The 25,151-nt window shown below is 45.5% G+C and overlaps 1 protein-coding gene across 1 annotated transcript in view; it reads right to left on the bottom strand.

Annotated features, from left to right (window-relative positions):
- Positions 1–25,151, bottom strand: part of DYNLT2B (dynein light chain Tctex-type 2B) — a 59,916-nt gene that overhangs the window by 22,341 nt on the left and 12,424 nt on the right. Inside the window, exon 2 of the mRNA XM_038748983.1 lies at positions 14,874–15,007. Coding sequence (XP_038604911.1) covers positions 14,874–15,007 — 134 coding nt within the window. The remainder of the gene's footprint in view (positions 1–14,873; positions 15,008–25,151) is intronic.

The following is a 25,151-nucleotide window of genomic DNA, read 5'->3' as shown; positions in this document are numbered from 1 at the left end:
CTACTAGAATTTCTGGTCTCCACTGTGGTGATTATATGACAAAAGTAAATATTTACCTCTCATTGTGATCTGACCAGTCACTTTATAAGAAGTCTCAAAGTGAGACTCACAGAGAATGGGAAGGAGAGGCAAGAAGCAGTTATAGATGTTTCAAAATGGAACCACCTAATAATAATAATGATGATGATGGTATTTGTTAAGCACTTACTATGTGCAAAGCACTGTTCTAAGCTGCTGGGGAGGTTACAAGGTGATCAGGTTGTCCCACGGGGTGGGGCTCCCAGTCTTCACCCCCAGTTTACAGATGAGGGAACTGAGGCACAGAGTGACTTGCCCAAAATCACACAGCTGACAGTTGGCAGAGCTGGGATTTGAACCCATGACCTCTGACTCCAAAGCCCGTACTCTTTCCACTGAGCCACGTTGTGAAGTGAAGCGAAAAGAAGAGAAGAGAAAGGGGAGGGGAGGGGAGGGGAGGGGAGAGGAGAGGAGAGGAGAGGAGAGGAGAGGAGAGGAGAGGAGAGGAGAGGAGAGGAGAAGAGAGGAGAAGAGAGGCGAGGCGAGAGAAGAGAGAAGAGAAGAGAAGAGAAGAGAAGAGAAGAGAAGAGAAGAGAAGAGAAGAGAAGAGAAGAGAAGAGAAGAGAAAGAAGAGAGGAGAGGCGAAGCGAAGAGAAAGAAGAGAGGCGAGGCGAGAAGAGAAGAGAAGAGAAGAGAAGAGAGAAGAGAAGAGAAGAGAAGAGAAGAGAAGAGAAGAGAAGAGAAGAGAAGGAAGAGAGGAGAGGCGAAGTGAAGAGAAAGAAGAGAGGCGAGGTGAGAAGAGAAGCGAGGTGAGAAGAGAAGAGAAGAGAAGAGAAGAGAAGAGAAGAGAAGAGAAGAGAAGAGAAGAGAAGGAAAAGAGGCGAGGTGAGATGAGAAGGGAAGAGAAGGGAAGAGAGAAGAGAAGAGAAGAGAAGAGAAGAGAAGAGAAGAGAAGAGAAGAGAAGAGAAGAGAAGAGAAGAGAAAAGAGAGGAGAGGCGAGAAGAGAAGAGAAGAGAAGAGAGAAGAGAAGAGAAGAGAAGAGAAGGAAGAGAGGAGAGGCGAAGTGAAGAGAAAGAAGAGAGGCGAGGCGAGAAGAGAAGAGAAGAGAAGAGAAGAGAAGAGAAGGAAAAGAGGCGAGGTGAGACGAGAAGGGAAGAGAGAAGAGAAGAGAAGAGAAGAGAAGAGAAGAGAAGAGAAGAGAAGAGAAGAGAAGAGAAGAGAAGAGAAGAGAAGAGAAGAGAAGAGGAGAGAAGAGAAGAGAAGAGAAGAGAAAAGAGAGGAGAGGCGAAGTGAAGCGAAGAGAAAGTAGAGAGGAGAGGAGAGGCGAGGCGAGAAGAGAAGAGAAGAGAAGAGAGAAGAGAAGAGAAAGAAGAGAAGAGAAGAGAAGAGAAGAGAAGAGAAGAGAAGAGAAGAGAAGAGAAGAGAAGAGAAGAGAAGAGAAGAGAAAGAGAGGAGAGGTGAAGTGAAGCGAAGAGAAAGTAGAGAGGAGAGGCAAGGCGAGGCGAGGCGAGGCGAGAAGAGAAGAGAAGAGAAGAGAAGAGAAGAGAAAGAGAGGAGAGGTGAAGTGAAGCGAAGAGAAAGAAGAGAGGAGAGGTGAGGTGAGGTGAGGCGGGAAGAGAAGAGAAGAGAAGAGAAGAGAAGAGAAGAGAAGAGAAGAGAAGAGAAGAGAAGAGAAGAGAAGAGAAGAGAAGAGAAGGAAGAGAGGCGAGGCGAGAAGAGAAGAGAAGAGAAGAGAAGAGAAGAGAAAGAAGAGAGGAGAGGCGAAGTGAAGAGAAAGAAGAGAGGAGAGGAGAGGCGAGGCGAGAAGAGAGAAGAGAAGAGAAGAGAAGAGAAGAGAAGAGAAGAGAAGAGAAAAGAGAGGAGAGGCGAGAAGAGAAGAGAAGAGAGAAGAGAAGAGAAGAGAAGGAAGAGAGGAGAGGCGAAGTGAAGAGAAAGAAGAGAGGCGAGGCGAGAAGAGAAGAGAAGAGAAGAGAAGAGAAGAGAAGAGAAGAGAAGGAAAAGAGGCGAGGTGAGACGAGAAGGGAAGAGAGAAGAGAAGAGAAGAGAAGAGAAGAGAAGAGAAGAGGAGAGAAGAGAAGAGAAGAGAAGAGAAAAGAGAGGAGAGGCGAAGTGAAGCGAAGAGAAAGTAGAGAGGAGAGGAGAGGCGAGGCGAGAAGAGAAGAGAAGAGAGAAGAGAAGAGAAAGAAGAGAAGAGAAGAGAAGAGAAGAGAAGAGAAGAGAAAGAGAGGAGAGGTGAACTGAAGCGAAGAGAAAGTAGAGAGGAGAGGCAAGGCGAGGCGAGGCGAGGCGAGAAGAGAAGAGAAGAGAAGAGAAGAGAAGAGAAGAGAAGAGAAGAGAAGAGAAAGAGAGGAGAGGTGAAGTGAAGCGAAGAGAAAGAAGAGAGGAGAGGAGAGGTGAGGTGAGGCGAGGCGAGGCGGGAAGGGAAGAGAAGAGAAGAGAAGAGAAGAGAAGAGAAGAGAAGAGAAGAGAAGAGAAGAGAAGAGAAGAGAAGAGAAGAGAAGAGAAGAGAAGAGAAGAGAAGGAAGAGAGGCGAGGCGAGAAGAGAAGGGAAGAGAAGGGAAGAGAGAAGAGAGAAGAGAGAAGAGAGAAGAGAAGAGAAGAGAAGAGAAGAGAAGAGAAGAGAAGAGAAGAGAAGAGAAGAGAAGAGAAGAGAAGAGAAGAGAAAGAAGAGAGGAGAGGCGAAGTGAAGAGAAAGAAGAGAGGAGAGGAGAGGAGAGGCGAGAAGAGAGAAGAGAAGAGAAGAGAAGAGAAGAGAAGAGAAGAGAAGAGAAGAGAAGAGAAGAGAAGAGAAGAGAAAGAAGAGAGGAGAGGCGAAGCGAAGAGAAAGAAGAGAGGAGAGGTGAGGCGAGGCGAGAAGAGAAGAGAAGAGAAGAGAAGAGAAGAGAAGAGAAGAGAAGAGAAGAGAAAGAAGAGAGGAGAGGCGAAGTGAAGAGAAAGAAGAGAGGCGAGGCGAGGCGAGGCGAGAAGAGAAGAGAAGAGAAGAGAAGAGAAGAGAAGAGAAGGAAAAGAGGCGAGGTGAGAAGAGAAGAGAGAAGAGAAGAGAAGAGAAGAGAAGAGAAGAGAAGAGAAGAGAAGAGAAGAGAAAGAAGAGAGGAGAGGCGAAGTGAAGAGAAAGAAGAGAGGAGAGGAGAGGTGAGGCGAGGCGAGGCGACGCGAGGCGAGAAGAGAAGAGAAGAGAAGAGAAGAGAAGAGAAGAGAAGAGAAGAGAAGAGAAGAGAAGAGAAGGAAAAGAGGCGAGCTGAGAAGAGAAGGGAAGAGAAGGGAAGAGAGAAGAGAAGAGAAGAGAAGAGAAAGAAGAGAAGAGAAGAGAAGAGAAGAGAAGAGAAGAGAAGAGAAGAGAAGAGAAGAGAAGAGAAGAGAAGGAAAAGAGGCGAGGTGAGAAGAAAAGGGAAGAGAGAAGAGAAGAGAAGAGAAGAGAAGAGAAGAGAAGAGAAGAGAAGAGAAGAGAAGAGAAGAGAAAAGAGAAGAGAAGAGAAAGAAGAGAAGAGAAGAGAGAGGAGAGGCGAAGTGAAGCGAAGAGAAAGTAGAGAGGAGAGGAGAGGCGAGGTGAGGCGAGAAGAGAAGAGAAGAGAAGAGAAGAGAAGAGAAGAGAAGAGAAGAGAAGGAAGAGAGGTGAGGCGAGAAGAGAAGAGAAGAGAAGGGAAGGGAAGGGAAGGGAGAAGAGAGAAGAGAAGAGAAGAGAAGAGAAGAGAAGAGAAGAGAAGAGAAGAGAAGAGAAGAGAAGAGAAGGAAGAGAGGTGAGGCGAGAAGAGAAGAGAAGGGAAGAGAAGGGAAGGGAGAAGAGAGAAGACAGAAGAGAGAAGAGAGAAGAGAAGAGAAGAGAAGAGAAGAGAAGAGAAGAGAAGGGAAGGGAAGGGAAGGGAAGGGAAGGGAAGGGAAGGGAAGGGAAGGGAAGGGAAGGGAAGAGAGGAGAGGAGAGAAGAGAAGAGAAGAGAAGAGAAGAGAAGAGAAGAGAAGAGAAGAGAAGAGAAGAGAAGAGAAGAGAAGAGAAGAGAAAGAGAGGAGAGGTGAAGTGAAGTGAAGAGACAGAAGAGAGGCGAGGCGAGGCGAGGCGAGAAGAGAAGAGAAGAGAAGAGAAGGGAGGCGAGGCGAGGCGAGAGGAGAGGAGAGGAGAGGAGAGGAGAGGAAGAGGAGAGGAGAGGAAGAGGAAGAGGAAGAGGAAGAGGAAAAGGAGAGGAGAGGAGAGGAGAGGAAGAGGAAGAGGAAGAGGAAGAGGAAGAGGAAGAGGAAGAGGAAGAGGAAGAGGAGAGGAGAGGAGAGGAGAGGAGAGGAGAAGAGAAGAGAAGAGAAGAGAAGAGAAGAGAAGAGAAGAGAAGAGAAGAGACGAGACGAGGACTAAGGCAGATGGGGGCCTCCCTTCCAGGGTGTCCCACTGCCTGGGACAGGTGGGTAGGGTGGAGGGGAGAGGAAGAGAGGGGACGGGCTTCCCTTCAGGCCAGACACACTACATCCCCCCAAAGCGCAGGGACAAACAGGCCGGCGGGAAGCCACTGGACACGTGCGGCAGTGGTCCCGCTGCCACGCTTTGCCTCTCCTGCCCTAAATGGCCAAAACAAGTTGTACGTTACACAAGGTTTTGCATTTATGTTTGGTTTTTAATGGGATTTGTTAAGTGTTAACAATAACAATTGTGCTATTTGTTAAAGCACTTACTACGTACCAGATACCGCTCTGAGTGCTGAGGTACATACAAGCAAATTGGGTTAGACACAGTCCCTGTCTCACGTGGGGCTCACAGTCTTAATCCCCATTTTACAGACGAGGGGACTGAGGCCCAGAGAAGGGAGGTGTACTTCCTAAGCGCTCAGTACAGTGCTCTGCACACAGTAAGCACACAATAAACACGATTGAATGAATGAATGAATGAATGAAGTGACTTGCCCACAGTCTAACAGCAGAAAAGTGGCAGAGGCAGGATTAGAACTCAGGTGCTTTTGAGTCCAAGACCCATGTTCTATGTACTGTGCCACGCTGTGACTCTCCTGCCCCATACAGCCACAAGTATCAGATTATACAAGTTTTTTCATTTTGTTTCATGTTCTAATGGGATTTAAGTGCTAATAATCACTGTGCTATTTGTTAAGCACTTCCCATGTGCCAAGCACTGGGGTAGATACAAGCTAATCCAGGTTATTTTGTGTGCTTTTTAATAGTATTTGTTAAGCACGTATTATTTGTTAGGCACAGTCTTCTAGACTGTGAGCCCATTGTTGAGTAGGGACCGTCTCTATATGTTGCCAACTTGTACTTCCTAAGCGCTTAGTACAGTGCTCTGCACACAATCAATAAATACAATTGAATGAATGAATTAATTATGGCAGCTCAGTGGAGAGAGCATGGGCTTGAGAGGTCATAATAATAATAATAAAAATAATAGTAATAATAATAATAATAATATCAATCAATCAATCAATTGTATTTATTGAGCGCTTACTGTGTGCAGAGCACTGTACTAAGCGCTTGGGAAGTACAAGTTGGCAACATATAGAGACAATCCCTACCCAACAGTGGGCTCACAGTCTAAAAGGGGGAGACAGAGAACAAAACCAAACATACTAACAAAATAAAATAAATAGAATAGATATGTACAAGTAAAATAAATAAATAAATAAATAGAGTAATAAATCTGTACAAACATATATACATATATCCAGGTGCTGTGGGGAAGGGAAGGAGGTAAGATGGGGGGATGGAGAGGGGAATGAGGGGGAGAGGAAGGAAGGGGCTCAGTCTGGGAAGGCCTCCTGGAGGAGGTGAGCTCTCAGTAGGGCCTTGAAGGGAGGAAGAGAGCGAGCTTGGCGGATGGGCAGAGGGAATTATAATAATAATAATAATAATAATGGTATTTGTTAAGTGCTTACAATGTGCAAAGCACTGTAATAAACGCTGGGGTGGTTACAAGGTGATCAGGTTGTCCCATGGGCGGGCTCACAACCATTACCATTAGGTCATGGGTTTTAATCCCAGCTACCCCACTTGTCAGCTGGGTGACTTTGGGCAAGTCACTTCTCTTCTCTGTGCCTCAGTTCCCTCATCTGGAAAATGGGGATTAAGACTGTGAGCCCCAAGTGGGACAACCTGATCACCTTGGTATCCTCCCCAGCGCTTAGAACAGTGCTTGGCACATAGTAAGCGCTTAACAAATACCATCATCATCATTATTATTATTACTACTAAGTACTCGGGTAGATACAAGCTTATCAGGTTGATCATGTTGCCAACTTGTACTTCCCAAGCGCTTAGTACAGTGCTCTGCACACAGTAAGCACTCAATAAATACGATTGAATGAATGATCACAGTCCCTGCCCTTCATCAATCAATGAATCATATTTACTGAGCAATTGATATGTGCAGAAAACTATACTAAGCGCTTGGGAGAGTACAATATACCAGGATTGATAGAAGCGTACAAGCTTACTGTCTAGAAGGGGGAGCCCGCTGTTGGGTAGGGACCGTCTCTATATGTTGCCAACTTGTACTTCCCAAATGCTTAGTACAGTGCTCTGCACACAGTGAGCGCTCAATAAATATGACTGAATGAATGAATACGTTTGTACAGATTGATTACTCTATTTTACTTGGACAGATTTACTATTCTATTTATTTTATTTTGTTAATACGTTTTGTTTTGATGTCCGCCTCCCCCTTCTAGACTGTGAGCCCGCTGTTGGGTAGGGACCGTCTCTATATGTTGCCAACTTGGACTTCCCAAGCGCTTAGTACAGTGCTCTGCACACAGTAAGCACTCAATAAATACGACTGAATGAATGAATATGTTTGTACAGATTGATTACACTATTTATTTTACTTGGACAGGTTTACTATTCTATTTATTTTATTTTATTAATACATTTTGTTTCGTTCTCTGTCTCCCCCTTCTAGACTGTGAGCCCGCTGTTGGGTAGGGACCATCTCTATACGTTGCCAACTTGGACTTCCCAAGCGCTTAGTACAGTGCTCTGTACACAGTAAGTGCTCAATAAATATGACTGAATGAATGAATATGTTTGTACAGATTGATTACACTATTTATTTTACTTGGACAGATTTACTGTTCTATTTATTTTATTTTATTAATACGTTTTGTTTCGTTCTCTGTCTCCCCTTTCTAGACTGTGAGCCCGCTGTTGGGCAGGGACCATCTTTATATGTTGCCAACTTGGACTTCCCAAGCGCTTAGTACAGTGCTCTGCACACAGTAAGCGCTCAATAAATACGATTGAATGAATGAATGAATGAGACAGACATTAATATAAATAAATAAATTACAGATATGTACACAAGGGCTGTGAGGCTGGGGTGGGGGGCGAACAAAGGGAGCAAATCAGGGTGACGCAGAAGGGAGTGTGAGGAGATGTGCCTTCAATAAGGCTTTGAAGACACGGTAAGCACCGGTAGGCGCGCTTAGTACAGTGCTCTGCACGCAGTAAGCTCTCAATAAATACGATTGAATGAATGAATGAGATAGACATTAATATAAATAAATAAATTACAGATAAGTACACAAGGGCTGTGAGGCTGGGGTGGGGGGCGGGCAAAGGGAGCAAATCAGGGCGACGCAGAAGGGAGTGTGAGGAGATGTGCCTTCAATAAGGCTTTGAAGACACGGTAAGCGCCGGTAAGCGTGCTTAGTACAGTGCTCTGCACACAGTAAGCGCTCAATAAATACAATTGAATGAATGGTCACAGTCCCTGCCCCTCATAAATCAATGAATCATATTTACTGAGTGCTTCATGTGTGCAGAAAACTATACTAAGCGCTTGGGAGAGTACAATATACCAGAATTGATAGAAGCGTACAAGCTTACTGTCTAGAAGGGGGAGATAGACATTAATATAAATAAATAAATTACAGATAAGTACACAAGGGCTGTGAGGCTGGGGTGGGGGGGTGAATAAAGGGAGCAAATCAGGGCGACGCAGAAGGGAGTGTGAGGAGATGTGCCTTCAATTAAGGCTCTGAAGACACGGTAAACGCCAGTAAGCGCGCTCAGTACAGTGCTCTGCACACAGTAAGCGCTCAATAAATACGATTGAATGAATGATCACAGTCCCTGCCCCTCATCAATCAATGAATCATATTTACTGAGTGCTTGATGTGTGCAGAAAATGGTACTAGGCGCTTGGGAGAGTACAATATACCGGAATTGATAGAAGCGTACAAGCTTACTGTCTAGAAGGGGGAGACAGACATTAATATAAATAAATAAATTACAGATATGTACACAAGGGCTGTGAGGCTGGGGTGGGAGGGCGAATAAAGGCAGCAAATCAGGGCAACGCAGAAGGGAATGTGAGGAGATGTGCCTTCAATAAAGCTTTGAAGACATGGTAAGCGCCGGTAAGCACGCTTAGTACAGTGTTCTGCACACAGTAAGTGCTCAATAAATACGATTGAATGAATGAATGAATGAGACAAACATTAATATAAATAAATAAATTACAGATACGTACACAAGGGCTGTGAGGCTGGGGTGGGGGGGTGAAGAAAGGGAGCAAATCAGGGTGACGCAGAAGAGAGTGTGAGGAGATGTGCCTTCAATAAGGCTTTGAAGACACGGTAAGCGCTCAATAAATATGACCGAGTGAATTAATTAATTAATTAATTAATTAAAGGGGGAGAGCAATCGTCTGCCAGATTTGAGGAGGGAGGGCATTCCAGGCCAGAGGCAGGACGTGGATGAAAGATGGTTGGTGAGATAGAGGAGACGGAGATGCAGTGAGAAGGTTGGCATTTACCCAGCGCTTAGAACCGTGCTTTGCACATAGTAAGCGCTTAATAAATGCCATTATTATTATTATTTAGAGGAGCGAAGTGTGCGTGCTGGGTTGTGATAGGAGACTAGCGAGGAGAGGCAGGAAGGGGAAAGGTGATTGATTGCTTTAAAGCTGACGGTAAGGAGACGCCACTGGATGTGGAGGTGGGGCTCCAATGGGGCTCGCAGTCATCAATCGTATTTATTGAGCACTTACTATGTGCAGAGCACTGCAGTCTCAATCCCCACTTTCCAGAGGAGGTCACTGAGGCCCGGAGAAGTGAAGCGACTCGCCCAGGGTCCCACAGCAGAGAAGCGGCGGAGCCCGGATTAGAAGCCAGTTCCTCAAGCGCTTAGTACAGTGCTCTGCACACAGTAAGCGCTCAATAAATACGATTGATTGATTGATAGATTGATTGACTGGGGCCACAGCTCTTTCCCCCCCAAGGCCGGGCTGCTTTGAACTGGGCCCGCTAGCTTCAGACTGTGAGGACAATTATTACTCTATTTATTTATAGACTATAATAATAATAATAATGGCATTTATTAAGCGCTCACTATGTGCAAAGCACTGTTCTAAGTGCTGGGGAGATTACAAGGCAATCAGGTTGTCTCACGGGGGGGGATCACAGTCTTCATCCCCATTTTACAGATGAGGTAACTGAGGCCCAGAGAAGTGAAGTGACTTGCCCAAAGTCACACAGCTGACAACTGGCAGAGCCGGGATTTGAACCCATGACCTCTGACTCCAAAGCCCGGGCTCTTTCCAGTGAGCCACGCTGCTTCTCTAATATAATAATAATACTAATGGCATTTATTAAGCGCTTACTATGTGCAAAGCACTGTTCTAAGTGCTGGGGAGGTTACAAGGTGATCACATTGTCCCACGGGGGAGGGGGAGGAGGGGGGGGCTCACAGTCTTAATCCCCATTTGACAGATGAGGGAACTGAGGCCCAGAGAAGTGAAGTGACTTGCCCAAAGTCACACAGCTGACAGGTGGTGGAGGCAGGATTCGAACCCCTGACCTCTGACTCCAAAGCCCGGGCTCTTTCCACTGAGCCACACTGCTTCCCCTATAAACTTGTACTTCCCAAGCACTTAGTACAGTGCTCTGCACACAATAAGCGCTCAATAAATACGATTGAATGAATGAATTTATTTTATTTGTACATATTTATTCTATTTATTTTATTTTAATATGTTTTGTTTTGTGGTCCGTCTCCCCCTTCTAGACCGTCTCGATATGTTGCCAACTTGTACTTCCCAAGCGCTTAGTCCAGTGCCCTGCACACAGTAAGCGCTCAATAAATACGATTGAATGAATGAATTTATTTTATTTGTACATATTTATTCTATTTATTTTAATATGTTTTGTTTTGTGGTCCGTCTCCCCCTTCTAGACTGTCTCTATATGTTGCCAACTTGTACTTCCCAAGCGCTTAGTACAGTGCTCTGCACACAGTAAGCACTCAATAAATACGATTGAATGAATGAATTTATTTTATTTGTACATATTTATTCTATTTATTTTATTTTAATATGTTTTGTTTTGTGGTCCGTCTCCCCCTTCTAGACCGTCTCGATATGTTGCCAACTTGTACTTCCCAAGCGCTTAGTCCAGTGCCCTGCACACAGTAAGCGCTCAATAAATACGATTGAATGAATGAATTTATTTTATTTGTACATATTTATTCTATTTATTTTATTTTAATATGTTTTGTTTTGTGGTCCATCTCCCCCTTCTAGACTGTCTCTATATGTTGCCAACTTGGACTTCCCAAGCGCTTAGTACAGTGCTCTGCACACAGTAAGCACTCAATAAATACAATTGAATGAATGAATTTATTTTATTTGTACATATTTATTCTATTTATTTTATTTTAATATGTTTTGTTTTGTTGTCCGTCTCCCCCTTCTAGACTGTCTCTATATGTTGCCAACTTGTACTTCCCAAGCGCTTAGTACAGTGCTCTGCACACAGTAAGCACTCAATAAATATGATTGAATAAATGAATGAATGACCCAGTCCAAGAATGGGCAGTCCAAGAGAAGCAGCGTGGCTCAGTGGGTAGAGCCCGGGCTTTGGAGTCAAAGGACATGGGTTCGAATCCCAGCTCTGCCACATGCCTGCTGTGTGACCTTGGGCAAGTCACTTAACTTCTCTGAGCCTCAGTTACCTCATCTGTAAAATGGGGATGAAGACTGTGAGCCCCCTGTGGGACAACTTGATCACCTTGTATCCCCCCCAGCGCTTAGAACAGTGCTCTGCACAGAGTAAGCGCTTAACAAACGCCATCATTATTATTATGGTCCAGCCATACCGATCATTCGGCCAAGCCATCAATCTTATTTATTAGTTGGCTTTGACGGGGAACAGGATGTCGGGGAGAAAAATCGTAATTCATCGCCAAACTTGATCCCCTTGCGACTTCAGAGCTACAAAAGGGCAGGACTTAAAGAGTCATTCATTCATTCATTCATTCATTCATTCATTCAATTGTATTGAATGAATACAATTCATTCCTTCCCAGACTGAGCCCCTTCCTTCCTCTCCCCCTCGTCCCCCTCTCCATCCCCCCCATCTTACCTCCTTCCCTTCCCCACAGCACCTGTATATATGTATATATGTTTGTACATATTTATTACTCTATTTATTTATTTATTTATTTTACTTGTACATATCTATTCTATTTATTTTATTTTGTTAGTACGTTTGGTTTTGTTCTCTGTCTCCCCCTCTTAGACTGTGAGCCCAATGTTGGGTAGGGACTGTCTCTATATGTTGCCAATTTGTACTTCCCAAGTGCTTAGTACAGTGCTCTGCACATAGTAAGCGCTCAATAAATATGACTGATTGATTGATTGATTGATTGTATTTATTGAGCGTTTACTGTGTGCAGAGCACTGTACTAAGCGCTTGGGAAGTCCAAGTTGGCAACATCTACAGCCGGTCCCTACCCAACAGTGGGCCCACAGTCTAGAAGGGGGAGACAGACAACAAGACAAATCATATTAATGAGATAAAATAAATACAATGAATATGTACAAATAAAATAAACAAATAAATAGAGTATAAATCCGTACAAACATATATACATATATATAGGTGCTGTGGGGAGGGGGAGGAGGGGGAGAGGAAGGAGGGGGCTCAGTCTGGGAAGGCCGCCTCCTCCTCCCTCTTCCTCCTTCTTCTCCTTCTAGGCTGTGAGCCCACTATTGGGTAGGGACCATCTCTATATGTTGCCAACTTGGACTTCCCAAGCGCTTAGTACAGTGCTCTGCACACAGTAAGCGCTCAATAAATATGACTGAATGAATCTCCCATGACCCCAGATCCTTTTATTTTATTTTATTTTATTTTGTTAGTATGTTTGGTTTTGTTCTCTGTCTCCCCCTTCTAGACTGTGAGCCCACTGTTGGGTAGGAACTGTCTCTATATGTTGCCAATTTGTACTTCCCAAGCGCTTAGTACGGTGCTCTGCACATAGTAAGCGCTCAATAAATATGATTGATGATGATGATGACCTCGGAGACAGATGTACATTTGGGAAGGCAGAAAAGGCACACCCGCATCCTAGAGTCCCAACAATAATAATAACAATAACGACGGCATTTGTTGAGCACGTACTGTGTGCCAAGCACTGTTCTAAACGCCGGGGTAGATACAAGGTGAACAGGTTGTTCCACATGATAATAATAATAATAATGATGGCATTTATTAAGCGCTTACTATGTGCAGAGCACTGTTCTAAGCACTGGGGAGGTGACAGGGTGATCAGGTTGTCCCACAGGGGGCTCACAGTCTTCATCCCCATTTTACAGATGAGGGAACTGAGGCCCAGAGAAGTGAAGTGACTTGCTCAAGGTCACCCACCTACAATTCTAGAGTGACGACTGAGAAGCAGCATGGCCTACTGGACTGCTCTTCACACAGTAAGCGCTCAATAAATACGACTGAATGAATGAATGACACAGCACAGGCTTGGGTGTCAGAAGGACCTTTGTCCTGTCGCCTGTCTGCTTTGTGACCATGGGCAAGTCACGTTGCTTCTCTCTGCCTCAATTATCGTGTCTGTGCAATGGGGAGAATGACTGTGAGTCCCGTGTGGGACAGGGACTGTGTCCCCCTTCTAGACTGTGAGCCCGCTGTTGGGTAGGGACCGTCTCTCGATGTTGCCAACTTGTACTTCCCAAGCGCTTAGTACAGTGCTCCGCACACAGTAAGTGCTCAATAAATACGATTGAATGAATGAATGAATGTGTAAGAGAAGCAGCGTGCCGCAGTGGATAGAGCCCAGGCTTTGGAGTCAGAGGTCAAGGGTTCAAATCCTGACTCTGCCAACTGTCAGCTGTGTGACTTTGGGCAAGTCACTTCACTTCTCTGGGCCTCAGTGACCTCATCTGGAAAATGGGGATGAAGACTGTGTGAGCCCCCCGTGGGACAACCTGATCACCTTATAACCTCCCCAGCGCTTAGAACAGTGCTTTGCACATAGTAAGCGCTTAATAAATGCCATTATTATTATTATTATTATTCTCTGGGCCTCAGTGACCTCATCTGGAAAATGGGGATGAAGACTGTGTGAGCCCCCCGTGGGACAACCTGATCACCTTGTAACCTCCCCAGCGCTTAGAACAGTGCTTTGCACATAGTAAGCGCTTAATAAATGCCATTATTATTATTATTATTATTATTATTATTATTCTCTGGGCCTCAGTGACCTCATCTGGAAAATGGGGATGAAGACTGTGTGAGCCCCCCCCGTGGGACAACCTGATCACCTTGTAACCTCCCCAGCGCTTAGAACAGTGCTTGGCACGTAGTAAGCACTTTTAATAAATGCCATCATTGCTATTACTAGTAGCTTGTATCTCTCCCAACGCTTAGTAGAGTGCCTGGCACATGGTAAGCGCTTAAGATATACCAGAAAAAATACTGCCCTCCCTGGGTGTGTGTGTGTGGGGGGGGGGTACTTGTTAAGACACTGTAGTGAGCACCGGGGAAGATATTCTGACCTGATTAGCTTGTATCTGCCCCAGAGCTTAGTACAGTGCTTGGCACATAGTAAATACCACAATATTAATATTATACCAGAAAATCAAGTTGGCCCCAGTCCCCTGTCCCTCACCGGGCTCCCAAAATCTAAGAGCAGAAGCAGCGTGGCTCAGTGGAAAGAGCCCGGGCATTGGAGTCAGAGGTCATGGGTTCAAATCCCGGCTCTGCCACTTGTCAGCTGTGTGACTTTGGGCAAGTCACTTTACTTCTCTGGCCCTCAGTTCCCTTATCTGTAAAATGGGGATGAAGACTGGAGCCCCCCATGGGACAACTTGATCACCTTGTAACCTCCCCAGCGCTTAGAACAGTGCTTTGCACATAGTAAGCGCTTAACAAATACCATCATCATCATCATCATTTTTGTTAGTATGTTTGATTTTGTTCTCTGTCTCCCCCTTTTAGACTGTGAGCCCACTGTTGGGTAGGAACTGTCTCTATATGTTGCCAATTTGTACTTCCCAAGCGCTTAGTACAGTGCTCTGCACACAGTAAGCGCTCAATAAATACGATTGATGATGATGATGATGTGGCGGCTTCTTCCCGATCCCTTTCGCTGACGGACGTATAGATGATTCTGTAGGCGGCTACACGTTTACGAGTCAGTAGGTGATGAAACAGAAAAGCCGCCTGATCTGACGGAGTCAGAGGACCTGGGTTCTAATCCCGGTTCTATCCCTTGCCTGCCGTGTGACCTTGGGCAAGTCACCTCATTTCTCGGTGCCTCGATTCTCTCAACTGTAAAACGGGGATTGAATCTTCCTCCGTCCAACTCGGACTGTGACCCTCATGGGGACGGGGACCGTATGGATAAACTTGTATCTAACCCAGGGCTTAAAACAGTATTTGACAAACGGTAATACGCACAAAAAAAACCCCAAAACTGGTTTAATCGACACCTTAACTGAAGTGGAAAGGGCCGAGAGTAAAGATGAAGCCGGGAAAGCGCTTAGTACAGTGCTCTGCACACAGTAAGCGCTCAATAAATACGATTGATGATGAAAGAAGAAAACAAGTCCTCGTGAGGGACAACCAATCTCTACCTTTCAGTTTATCTTTAATAGTCTCGGACAAAGCCTTTGTGAGATGGGGCATTTTCTCTGGAACGTACTGAGCGGTCGTCAGCTCCTCCTTGAGTACTGTGTGGATGCATCCTTTCACGGTAGAAAGCCTGAACCTAAATGAAACACCAAGAATACACACCGTCATTTAATAATAATAATAATAATAATGATAATAATAATAATGGCATTTATCAGGCGCTTACTATGTGCAAAAGCACTGTTCTAAGCGCCGGGGAGGTAACAAGGTGATCGGGTTGTCCCACGGGGGGCTCACAGTCTTCATCCCCATTTTCCAGATGAGGGAACTGAGGCCCGGAGAAGTGAAGTGACTTGCCCAGAAGTGGGAAAGAGCATGGGCTTTGGAGTCAGAGGTCATGGGTTCAAATCCCGGCTCCGCCACTTGTCAGCTGGGTGACTTTGGGCAAGTCACTTCACTTCTCTGGGCCTCAGTTCCCTCATCTGTAAAATGGGGATGAAGACTGTGAGCCCCACGTGGGACAACCTGATCACTTTGTATTCCCCCCAGCGCTTAGAACAGTGCTTTGCACATAGTAAGCGCTTAATAAATGCCATCATCATCATCATCATCACCCAGCTGACAATGGGCGGAGCCGGGATTTGAACCCATGACCTCTGACTCCAAAGCCCGGCCTCTTTCCACTGAGCCACGTCATTTCAGACGATCTGAGCGAGGAGCCTATGATCTCTGCCTCTTTTCCCTTCACTCCGTTGCCGTTCATTCGATCGTATTTACTGAGCGCTTACTGGGTGCACAGCACTGTACTAAGCGCTTGGAAAGCACAGTTCAGCAACAGATAGAGACAATCTCTACCCAACAACGGGCTCACCATCAATCAATCAATCAATCAATCGTATTTATTGAGCGCTTACTGTGTGCAGAGCACTGTACTAAGCGCTTGGGAAGTCCAAGTTGGCAACATATAGAGACGGTCCCTACCCAACAGTGGGCTCACAGTCTAAAAGGGGGAGACAGACAACAAAACAGAACAACCCAAGATCAAATTTTTGGACAGTTACATTATTTTCACTTGCTCTGGTTGCCTTCAACTAATTTTTATTGTTATGGAATTGCTCGTTTTGGGCAGGGAATATGTTTACCATCCCTGTTATATAACACTCTCCCAAGCACTTTGTACGGTGCTCTGCACACGGTAAGTGCTCAATAAGTACGACTGATGGATCGACCGAGCGCTTGCTGTGTGCCAGGCACTGTACTAAGCGCTAATCAGGATGGACGCTATCCATGTCCCCCTCATTCGTTCAATCGTATTTATTGAGCGCTTACTGTGTGCAGAGCACTGGACTAAGCGCTTGGGAAGTACAAGTCGGCAACGCATAGAGACGGTCCCTACCCACCAACGGGCTCACCGTCTAGAAGGGGGAGACAGACAACAAAACAGAACATGTAGACGGGTGTCAAAATCGTCAGAACAAATAGAATTATAGCTATATGCACATCATTAATAAAATAAATAGAATAGTAAATACGTACAAGTAAAATAGAGTAATAAATCTGTACAAATATATACAAGTATATATACACAAGTATACAAGTATACAAATATACAAGTATACTATATTATATATATATACCATATATTATAGTATACAAGCATACTATATGCAAGTATATATACACAATATGTACATGGGGCACCGAGTAATAATAATAATAATAATAATAATAATAATAATAATGGCGTTTATTAAGTGCTTACTATGAGCAAAGCACTGTTCTACAAGGTGATCAGGTTGTCCCACGGGGGGCTCACAGTCTTCATCCTCATTTTACAGATGAGGTCACTGAGGCACAGAGAATAATAATAATAATAATAATAATAATAATAATGATGGCATTTGTTAAGCGCTTACTATGTGCGAAGCACTGTTCTAAGCGCTGGGGGGGATACAAGGTGATCAGGTTGTCCCACATGGGGCTCACAGTCTTCATCCCCATTTTACAGATGAGGTCACTGAGGCCCAGAGAAGTTAAGTGACTTGCCCAAAGTCACACAGTTGGCAATTGGCAGAGCCGGGATTTGAACCCATGACCTCTGACTCCAAAGCCCGGGCTCTTTCCACTGAGCCGCGCTGCTTCTCCGTATCTAGGCAATATTGCTTCTCTCTCCATAAAAATGATCCCTTGCAACAGGTGTTAAGGGTTCAGAAGCAGCGAGGCTTAGTGGAAAGTGCGTAGGATTGGGAGTCAGAGGTTGTGGGTTCGATTCATTCATTCAATCGTATTTATTGAGCGCTTACTGTGTGCAGAGCACTGTACTAAGCGCTTGGGAAGTTCAAGTTGGCAACATATAGCGACAGCCCCTACCCAACAGTGGGCTCACGGTCTAGAAGAGCTCCTCCACTTCTCAGCTGTGTGACTTTGGGCAAGCCACTTAACTTCTCTGGGCTGCAGTTCCCTCATCTGTAAAATGGGGATTAAGACTGGGAGCCCCACGTGGGACATCCTGATTACCTTGTATCCTCCCCAGCGCTTAGAACAGTGCTTTGCACATAGTAAGCACTTAATAAATGCCATCACTATTATTATTATTCAAAGAGGGGTAACTTCAAACAGCTGCTTACCTGAACTGGGCTTTTTTCAGACTAGATAAAAGATTTTTCTCAAACGACAAAGCAGCGGCCCTAGCATCTTTCACCTACACTGTATCATCATCATCAATCGTATTTATTGAGCGCTTACTATGTGCAGAGCACTGTACTAAGCGCTTGGGAAGTACAAATTGGCAACATATAGAGACAGTCCCTACCCAACAGTGGGCTCACAGTCTAAAAGTGACCCTAAAAGTCACTGTATTCATCGAAACCAATATGATGATGCTTTTAGCACCTTACTCAGGCCCTCTAGATTGGGAGCTCGTTGTGGGCAGGGAATGTGTCTGATGTTACAGTGTACTCCCCCAAGCACTTAGTACAGTGCTTTGCACACAGTAAGGGCTCAATAAATACAATTATTATTATTAATAATAATACGTCGGTAGGTCTTGATACCATAAAAAGTCCTCCACTGCTATTTTCAACTGAGAAATGATGAGATAATTTCAGTTTACATCCTCTACTTACCCCAAAACACGAAACTGAAGTTTATGTTTTTTAATAGTATTGTTGAGCGCATACGATGTCCCAATCAATCAATCAATCAATCAATCAATCACCTGCTGCTGGGGAGGGATTGTCTCTGTTACCGAACTGTACTTCCCAAGCGCTTAGTACAGCGCTCTGCACACAGTAAGCACTCAATAATAATAATAATGGCATTTATTAAGCGCTTACTATGTGCAAAGCACTGTTCTAAGCGCTGGGGAGGTTACAAGGTGATCAGGTTGTCCCACGATGGGCTCACAGTCTTAATCCCCATTTTACAGGTGAGGTAACAGGCACAGAGAAGTGAAGTGACTTGCCCCGAGTCACACAGCTGACAGTTGGCGGAGCCGGGATTTGAACCCATGACCCCCGCCTCCAAAGCCCGGGCTCTTTCCACTGAGCCACGCTGCTTCTCTAAAAAAAATACGACTTCTCAATAAATACGACTGAATGAATGAATCACTAATTATTGTGCTCTTCTAGGAGAGAGAACTCCTGCATCCCCATGTAACAGTTGAGGAAACTGAGGCACAGAGAAGTTGTGACCTGCCCGAGGCTCCACAGCAGGCAAGTTGCAGTGTCAGGATTAGAACCCAAGTTCTGACTCCCATTATTAACAGTAATACTGAGAACTTTGGTGTATATATGGTTGTACATATTTATTACTATTTATTTAAATAAATAAATAAATAAATAGAGTTGTACATATTTATTACTCTATTTATTTATTTATTTATTTATTTTACTTGTACATTTCTATCCTATTTATTTTATTTTGTTGGTATGTTTGGTTCTGTTCTCTGTCTCCCTCTTTTAGACTGTGAGCCCACTGTTGGGTAGGGACTGTCTCTATGTGTTGCCAATTTGTACTTCCCAAGCGCTTAGTACAGTGCTCTGCACATAGTAAGCGCTCAATAAATACGATTGATTGATTGATTGACTGATTGATTACTCTATTTATTTATTTATTTATTTTACTTGTACATATCTATTCTATTTATTTTATTTTGTTGGTATGTTTGGTTTTTTTTTTTCTCTGTCTCCCCCTTTTAGACTGTGAGCCCACTGTTGGGTAGGGACTGTCTCTATGTGTTGCCAATTTGTACTTCCCAAGCGCTTAGTACAGTGCTCTGCACATAGTAAGCGCTCAATAAATACGATTGATTGATTGACTGATTGATTACTCTATTTATTTATTTATTTTACTTGTACATATCTATCCTATTTATTTTTTGTTGGTATGTTTGGTTTTGTTCTCTGTCTCCCCCTTTTAGACTGTGAGCCCACTGTTGGGTAGGGACTGTCTCTATGTGTTGCCAATTTGTACTTTCCAAGCGCTTCGTATAGTGCTCTGCACATAGTAAGCGCTCAATAAATACGATTGATTGATTGATTGATTGATTAAGTGCTTACTATGTGCCAAACACTGTTCTAAGCCCTCAGGTAGATAGTATCAAACTACACAATCACGTAGGAGTAAAGGGGAGCAGAGTAAAAAGAAATGGAATCACGTAGGATCACCGTGGTCTCAGAACCACCGTTTGCCTCTGTCTGCACTGTTCCTGGGCTGACTATATGCCCTCTTTTCTCAGGACTGTGCAGATTTTCGCTTAGTACAGTGCTCTGCACATAGTAAGCGCTCAATAAAATACGATTGATGATTTTTGCCAATCGTCAGCCAATTTTAGGGAAAAAAAATCTACAAACGTTCTGGAATTGGGGCTGGTGGGGAAACCACAAACCTTACCTCAACTAATCAATCAATCAGATGTATCTATTGAGTGCTTGTTGTGTGTAGGGCACTGTACTAAGTGCTTGGGAGAGCACAGCGCACAAATTCTCTACCCACAATGAACTTACAATCTAGAGGTGAAGACAGGCATTAATGTAAATGAGTATATTACAGATATGTACATCCAACTTGTACTTCCCAAGCGCTTAGTACAGTGCTCTGCACACAGTAAGCGCTCAATAAATACGATTGAATGAATGAATGCAGAGCACTGTTCTAAGTGCTTGGGAGACGACAATATAACAGAAGCAGCGGACGCTTTCCAGGCATTAAACTAAGGGCCGGAGTAAATACAAGATAATCAGATTGAATACAGTCCCTGCCCTACATGAGGCTCACAGTCTTAATCCCCTTTTTACAGACGAGGGAACTGAGGCACTGAGAAGTGAAGTGACTTCCCCAAGGTCAACCAGCGGACGAAGGATGGAGGCAGAATTAGAACTCCTGGCAGGGAGTTCTGGAGCTTTGAAATGCCAAATCCATCAGGCCTCCGGAGGGATACCGAATTGTACCAAATTATGATAACCAAATTAGAGAAGCAGCGTGGCTCAGTGGAAAGAGTCCGGGCTTTGGAGTCAGAGGTCATGGGTTCAAATCCCGGCCCCGCCAATTGTCAGCTGTGTGACTTTGGGCAAGTCAGTGCCTCAGTTACCTCATCTGCAAAATGGGGATGAAGACTGTGAGCCCCACGTGGGACAACCTGATCACCTTGTATCCTCCCCAGCGCTTAGAACAGTGCTTTGCACATAGTAAGCGCTTAATAAATGACATCATTATTATTATTATTATATACCCTAACATACTTTTTACACCCTGGGAGAAACAAATTCACGCCCGCGCATGTGTGTGTGCACACACCTTATAATGTGGCATCAGTGGCTCAGAAAACCTCACACTTAATGGCATTTTTCTAACATAATAATAATAATGATGATGTAGGCATTTGTTAAGCGCTTACTATGTGCAAAGCACTGTTCTGAGCGCTGGGGAGGATATTAAGCTGATGTGGTTGCCCCATGTGGGGCTCATAGTCTTCATCCCCTTTTTACAGATAAGGGAACTGAGGCCCAGAGAAGTGAAGTGACTTGCCCTAGTCACCCAGCTGAGAATGATGATGATGATGGCATTTATTAAGCACTTACTAAGTGCAAAGCACTGTTCTGAGAGCCGGGGAGGATACAGGGTGATCCGGTTGTCCCACGGGGGGCTCACAGTCTTAATCCCCATTTTCCAGATGAGGGAACTGAGGCCCAGAGAAGTGAAGTGACTTGCCCAAGTCACCCACCTGAGAATGATGATGATGATGGCATTTATTAAGTGCTTATTATGTGCAGAGCACTGTTTTGAGTGCTGGGGAGGATATAAGGTGATCCGGTTGCCCCATGTGGGGCTCACAGTCTTCATCCCCTTTTACAGATCAGGGAACTGAGGCCCAGAGAAGTGAAGACTTCTCTAGACTGTGAGCCCACTTCTAGACTGTGAGCCCACTGTTGGGTAGGGACTGTATATGTTGCCAACTTGTACTTCCCAAGCACTTAGTACAGTGCTCTGCACACAGTAAGCGCTCAATAAATACGATTGATTGATTGATTGAGTGAAGTGACTTGCCCAAGTCACCCAGCTGAGAATGATGATGATGATGATATTTATTAAGCTCTTACTATGTACAGAGCACTGTTACAAGGTGATCCGGTTGTCCCACGGGGGGCTCACAGTCTTGATCCCCATTTTCCAGATGAGGGAACTGAGGCCCAGAGAAGTGAAGTGACTTGCCCAAGTCACTCAGCTGAGAAGTGGAAGAGCAGGGATTAGAACCCATGACCTCTGACTCTCAAGCCCGGGCTCTTTCCACTGAGCCACGCTGCTTCTCACTGCGTTTGAATTCACAAGGTCCAGCTGCTGAAAAGAATTCCCACAGAAGTTGCCTCTGTGGTACTGAATGGATTAGAGAAGCAGCGTGGCTCAGTGGAAAGAGCCCGGGCTTTGGAGTCAGAGGTCATGGGTTCAAATCCCGGCTCCGCCACTTGTCAGCTGGGTGACTTTGGGCAAGACACTTCACTTCTCTGGGCCTCAGTTACCTCATCTGGAAAATGGGGGTGAAGACTGTGAGCCCACGTGGGACAACCTGATCACCTTGTAACCTCCCCAGTGCTTAGAACAGTGCTTTGCACATAGTAAGCGCTTAATAAATGCCATCATCATTATTATTATTATTAAAGACACAGTAAAGCAAAGCTTCAGACCATACTATATAGCAGATCTTAGCTGGGAGTCCATCTGGGGGCTTTTTTTGGTATTTGCTAGGTGCTTACTATGTGCCAGGCCCTGTTCTAAGCACTGGAGTACATATAAAAGATAATCGGGTTGGAAACAGTTCCTGTCTCACAAAGCCCTCACAGTCTTAATCCCCATTTTGCAGATGAGGGAACTGAGGCAGAGAGAAGTGAAGTGACTTGTCCAAGGTCACCCAGCAGACAAGTGGTGGAGCCGGGATTAGAACCCAGGTTTAGATTAGACCCAGGATTAGAACCCGGGATTAGAATCAGGCCTGGGATCTTTCTCCCTCCTCTCAAGTGCTACTCGGGCCACCTGTGCTTCTGACCCCATTCCCTCTCATCTCATGAAATCTCTTGCTCCATCCCTTCTCCCCTCCTTAACTTCCATCTTCAACCACTCACTCGCCACTGGTTCCTTCCCCTCTGCCTTCAAACATGCCCATGTCTCTCCCATCCTAAAAAAACCCTCTCTTGACCCCACCTCACCTTCTAGTTATCGTCCCATATCCCTCCTACCATTCCTTTCCAAACTCCTTGAACGAGTTGTCTACACGCGCTGCCTAGAATTCCTCAACGACAACTCTCTCCTCGACCCCCTCCAGTCTGGCTTCCGTCCCCTTCATTCCACGGAAACTGCCCTCTCAAAGGTCACCGATGACCTCCTGCTTGCCAAATCCAGCGGCTCCTACTCTGTCCTAATCCTCCTCGACCTCTCAGCTGCCTTTGACACTGTGGACCACCCCCTTCTTCTCAACACGCTATCTGACCTTGGCTTCACAGACTCCGTCCTCTCCTGGTTCTCCTCTTACCTCTCCGGTCGTTCTTTCTCAGTCTCTTTTGCAGGCTCCTCCTCCCCCTCCCACCCCCTTACTGTGGGGGTTCCCCAAGGTTCAGTGCTTGGTCCCCTCCTGTTCTCGATCTACACGCACTCCCTTGGTGACCTCATTCGCTCCCACGGCTTCAACTATCATCTCTACGCTGATGACACCCAGATCTCCATCTCTGCCCCGCTCTCTCCCCATCTCTCCAGGCTCGCATTTCCTCCTGCCTTCAGGACATCTCCATCTGGATGTCCGCCCGCCACCTAAAGCTCAACATGTCCAAGACTGAACTCCTTGTCTTCCCTCCCAAACCTTGCCCTCTCCCTGACTTTCCCATCTCTGTTGACGGCACTACCATCCTTCCCGTCTCACTAGCCCGCAACCTTGGTGTCATCCTCGACTCCGCTCTCTCATTCACCCCTCACAACCAAGCCGTCACCAAAACCTGCCAGTCTCAGCTCCGCAACATTGCCAAGATCCGCCCTTTCCTCTCCATCCATACCGCTACCCTGCTCATTCAAGCTCTCATCCTATCCCGTCTGGACTACTGCATCAGCCTTCTCTCTGATCTCGCATCGTCGTGTCTCTCTCCACTTCAATCCATACTTCATGCTGCTGCCCGGATTATCTTTGTCCAGAAACGCTCTGGGCATATTACTCCCCTCCTCAAAAATCTCCAGTGACTACCAATCAATCTGCGCATCAGGCAGAAACTCCTCACCCTGGGCTTCAAGGCTGTCCATCCCCTCGCCCCCTCATACCTCACCTCCCTTCTGTGCTTCTCCAGCCCAGCCCGCACCCTCCGCTCCTCCGCCGCTAATCTCCTCACCGTATCTCGTTCTCGCCCGTCCCACCATCGACCCCCGACCCACGTCCTCCCCCTGGCCCGGAATGCCCTCCTTCTGCCCATCCGCCAAGCTCGCTCTCTTCCTCCCTTCAAGGCCCTATTGAGAGCTCACCTCCTCCAGGAGGCCTTCCCACACTCAGCCCCCTCCTTCCTCTCCCCCTACTCCCCCTCCCCATCCCCCTGCCTTACCTCCTTCCCCTCCCCACAGCACCTGTATATATGTATGTGTGTTTGTACATATTTATTACTCTATTTATTTTACTTGTACATATTTATTCTATTCATTTTATTTGGTTTATATGTTTTGTTTTGTTGTCTGTCTCCCCCTTCTAGACTGTGAGCCCGCTGTTTGGAAACTGTACTTCCCAAGCACTTAATACAATGCTCTGCACACAGTAAGCACTCAATAAATATGATTGAATAAATGAATGACTGAATCTGCCAAGCTAGCTCTCATCCTCCCTTCAAAGCCCTACTGAGAGCTCACCTCCTCCAGGAGGCCTTCCCACACTAAGCCCCTTTTTCCTCTCCTCCTCCCCATCACCCCCCCACCCTACCTCCTTCCCCTCCCCACAGCACTTATATATATGTACAGATTTATTACTCTATTTTACTTGTACATATTTCCTATTCATTTTGTTAATGATGTGCATACAGCTATAATTCCATTTATCCTGATGATTTTGACACCTAAGTGTTTTGTTTTGTTGTCTGTCTCCCCCTTCTAGACTGTGAGCCCGCTGTTAGGTAGGGACCATCTTTATATGTTGCTGACTTGTACTTCCCAAGCACTTAGTCCAGTGCTCTGCACACAGTAAGCACTCAATAAATACAACTGAATGAATGAATGACTCTCCTTGAGCAAAAGCTTCATAAGGAACGAGAGACAGGGAACAAAAGAATCAATCAATCAATCGTATTTATTGAGCATTTACTGTGTGTAGAGCACTGTACTAAGCGCTTGGGAAGTAAAAGTTGGCAACATATAGAAACAGTCCCTACCCATCAGTGGGCTCACAGTCTAGAAGGGGGAGACAGAGAACAAAACCAAACATATTAACAAAATAAAATAAATAGAAGCAGTGTTGCCGAGTTGCTAGAGTACAGGGCTGGAAGTCTGAAAAACCTGGGTTCCAAACCCGGCTCCACTACTTGTCTGGCTGTGTGACCTTGAGCAAATCATTTCACTTCTCTGGACCTCAAGATCCCTCATCTGTAAAATGGGGGTGAAGACTGAGACCCATGTTGGGCAGGGACTTCTCCATCTATACTCACTCCCTTGGTGACCTCCTTCGCTCCCAGGGCTTCAACTATCAGCTCTACGCAGACGGCACCCACATCTCCATCTCTGCCCCTGCTCTCTCTCCCTCCCTCCAGGCTCGTGTCTCCTCCTGCCTT

The sequence above is a fragment of the Tachyglossus aculeatus genome, chromosome 1 (genome assembly GCF_015852505.1).
Source record: "Tachyglossus aculeatus isolate mTacAcu1 chromosome 1, mTacAcu1.pri, whole genome shotgun sequence".
Lineage (NCBI taxonomy): Eukaryota > Metazoa > Chordata > Mammalia > Monotremata > Tachyglossidae > Tachyglossus > Tachyglossus aculeatus.
This window is presented reverse-complemented; position numbering and strand designations above follow the sequence as displayed.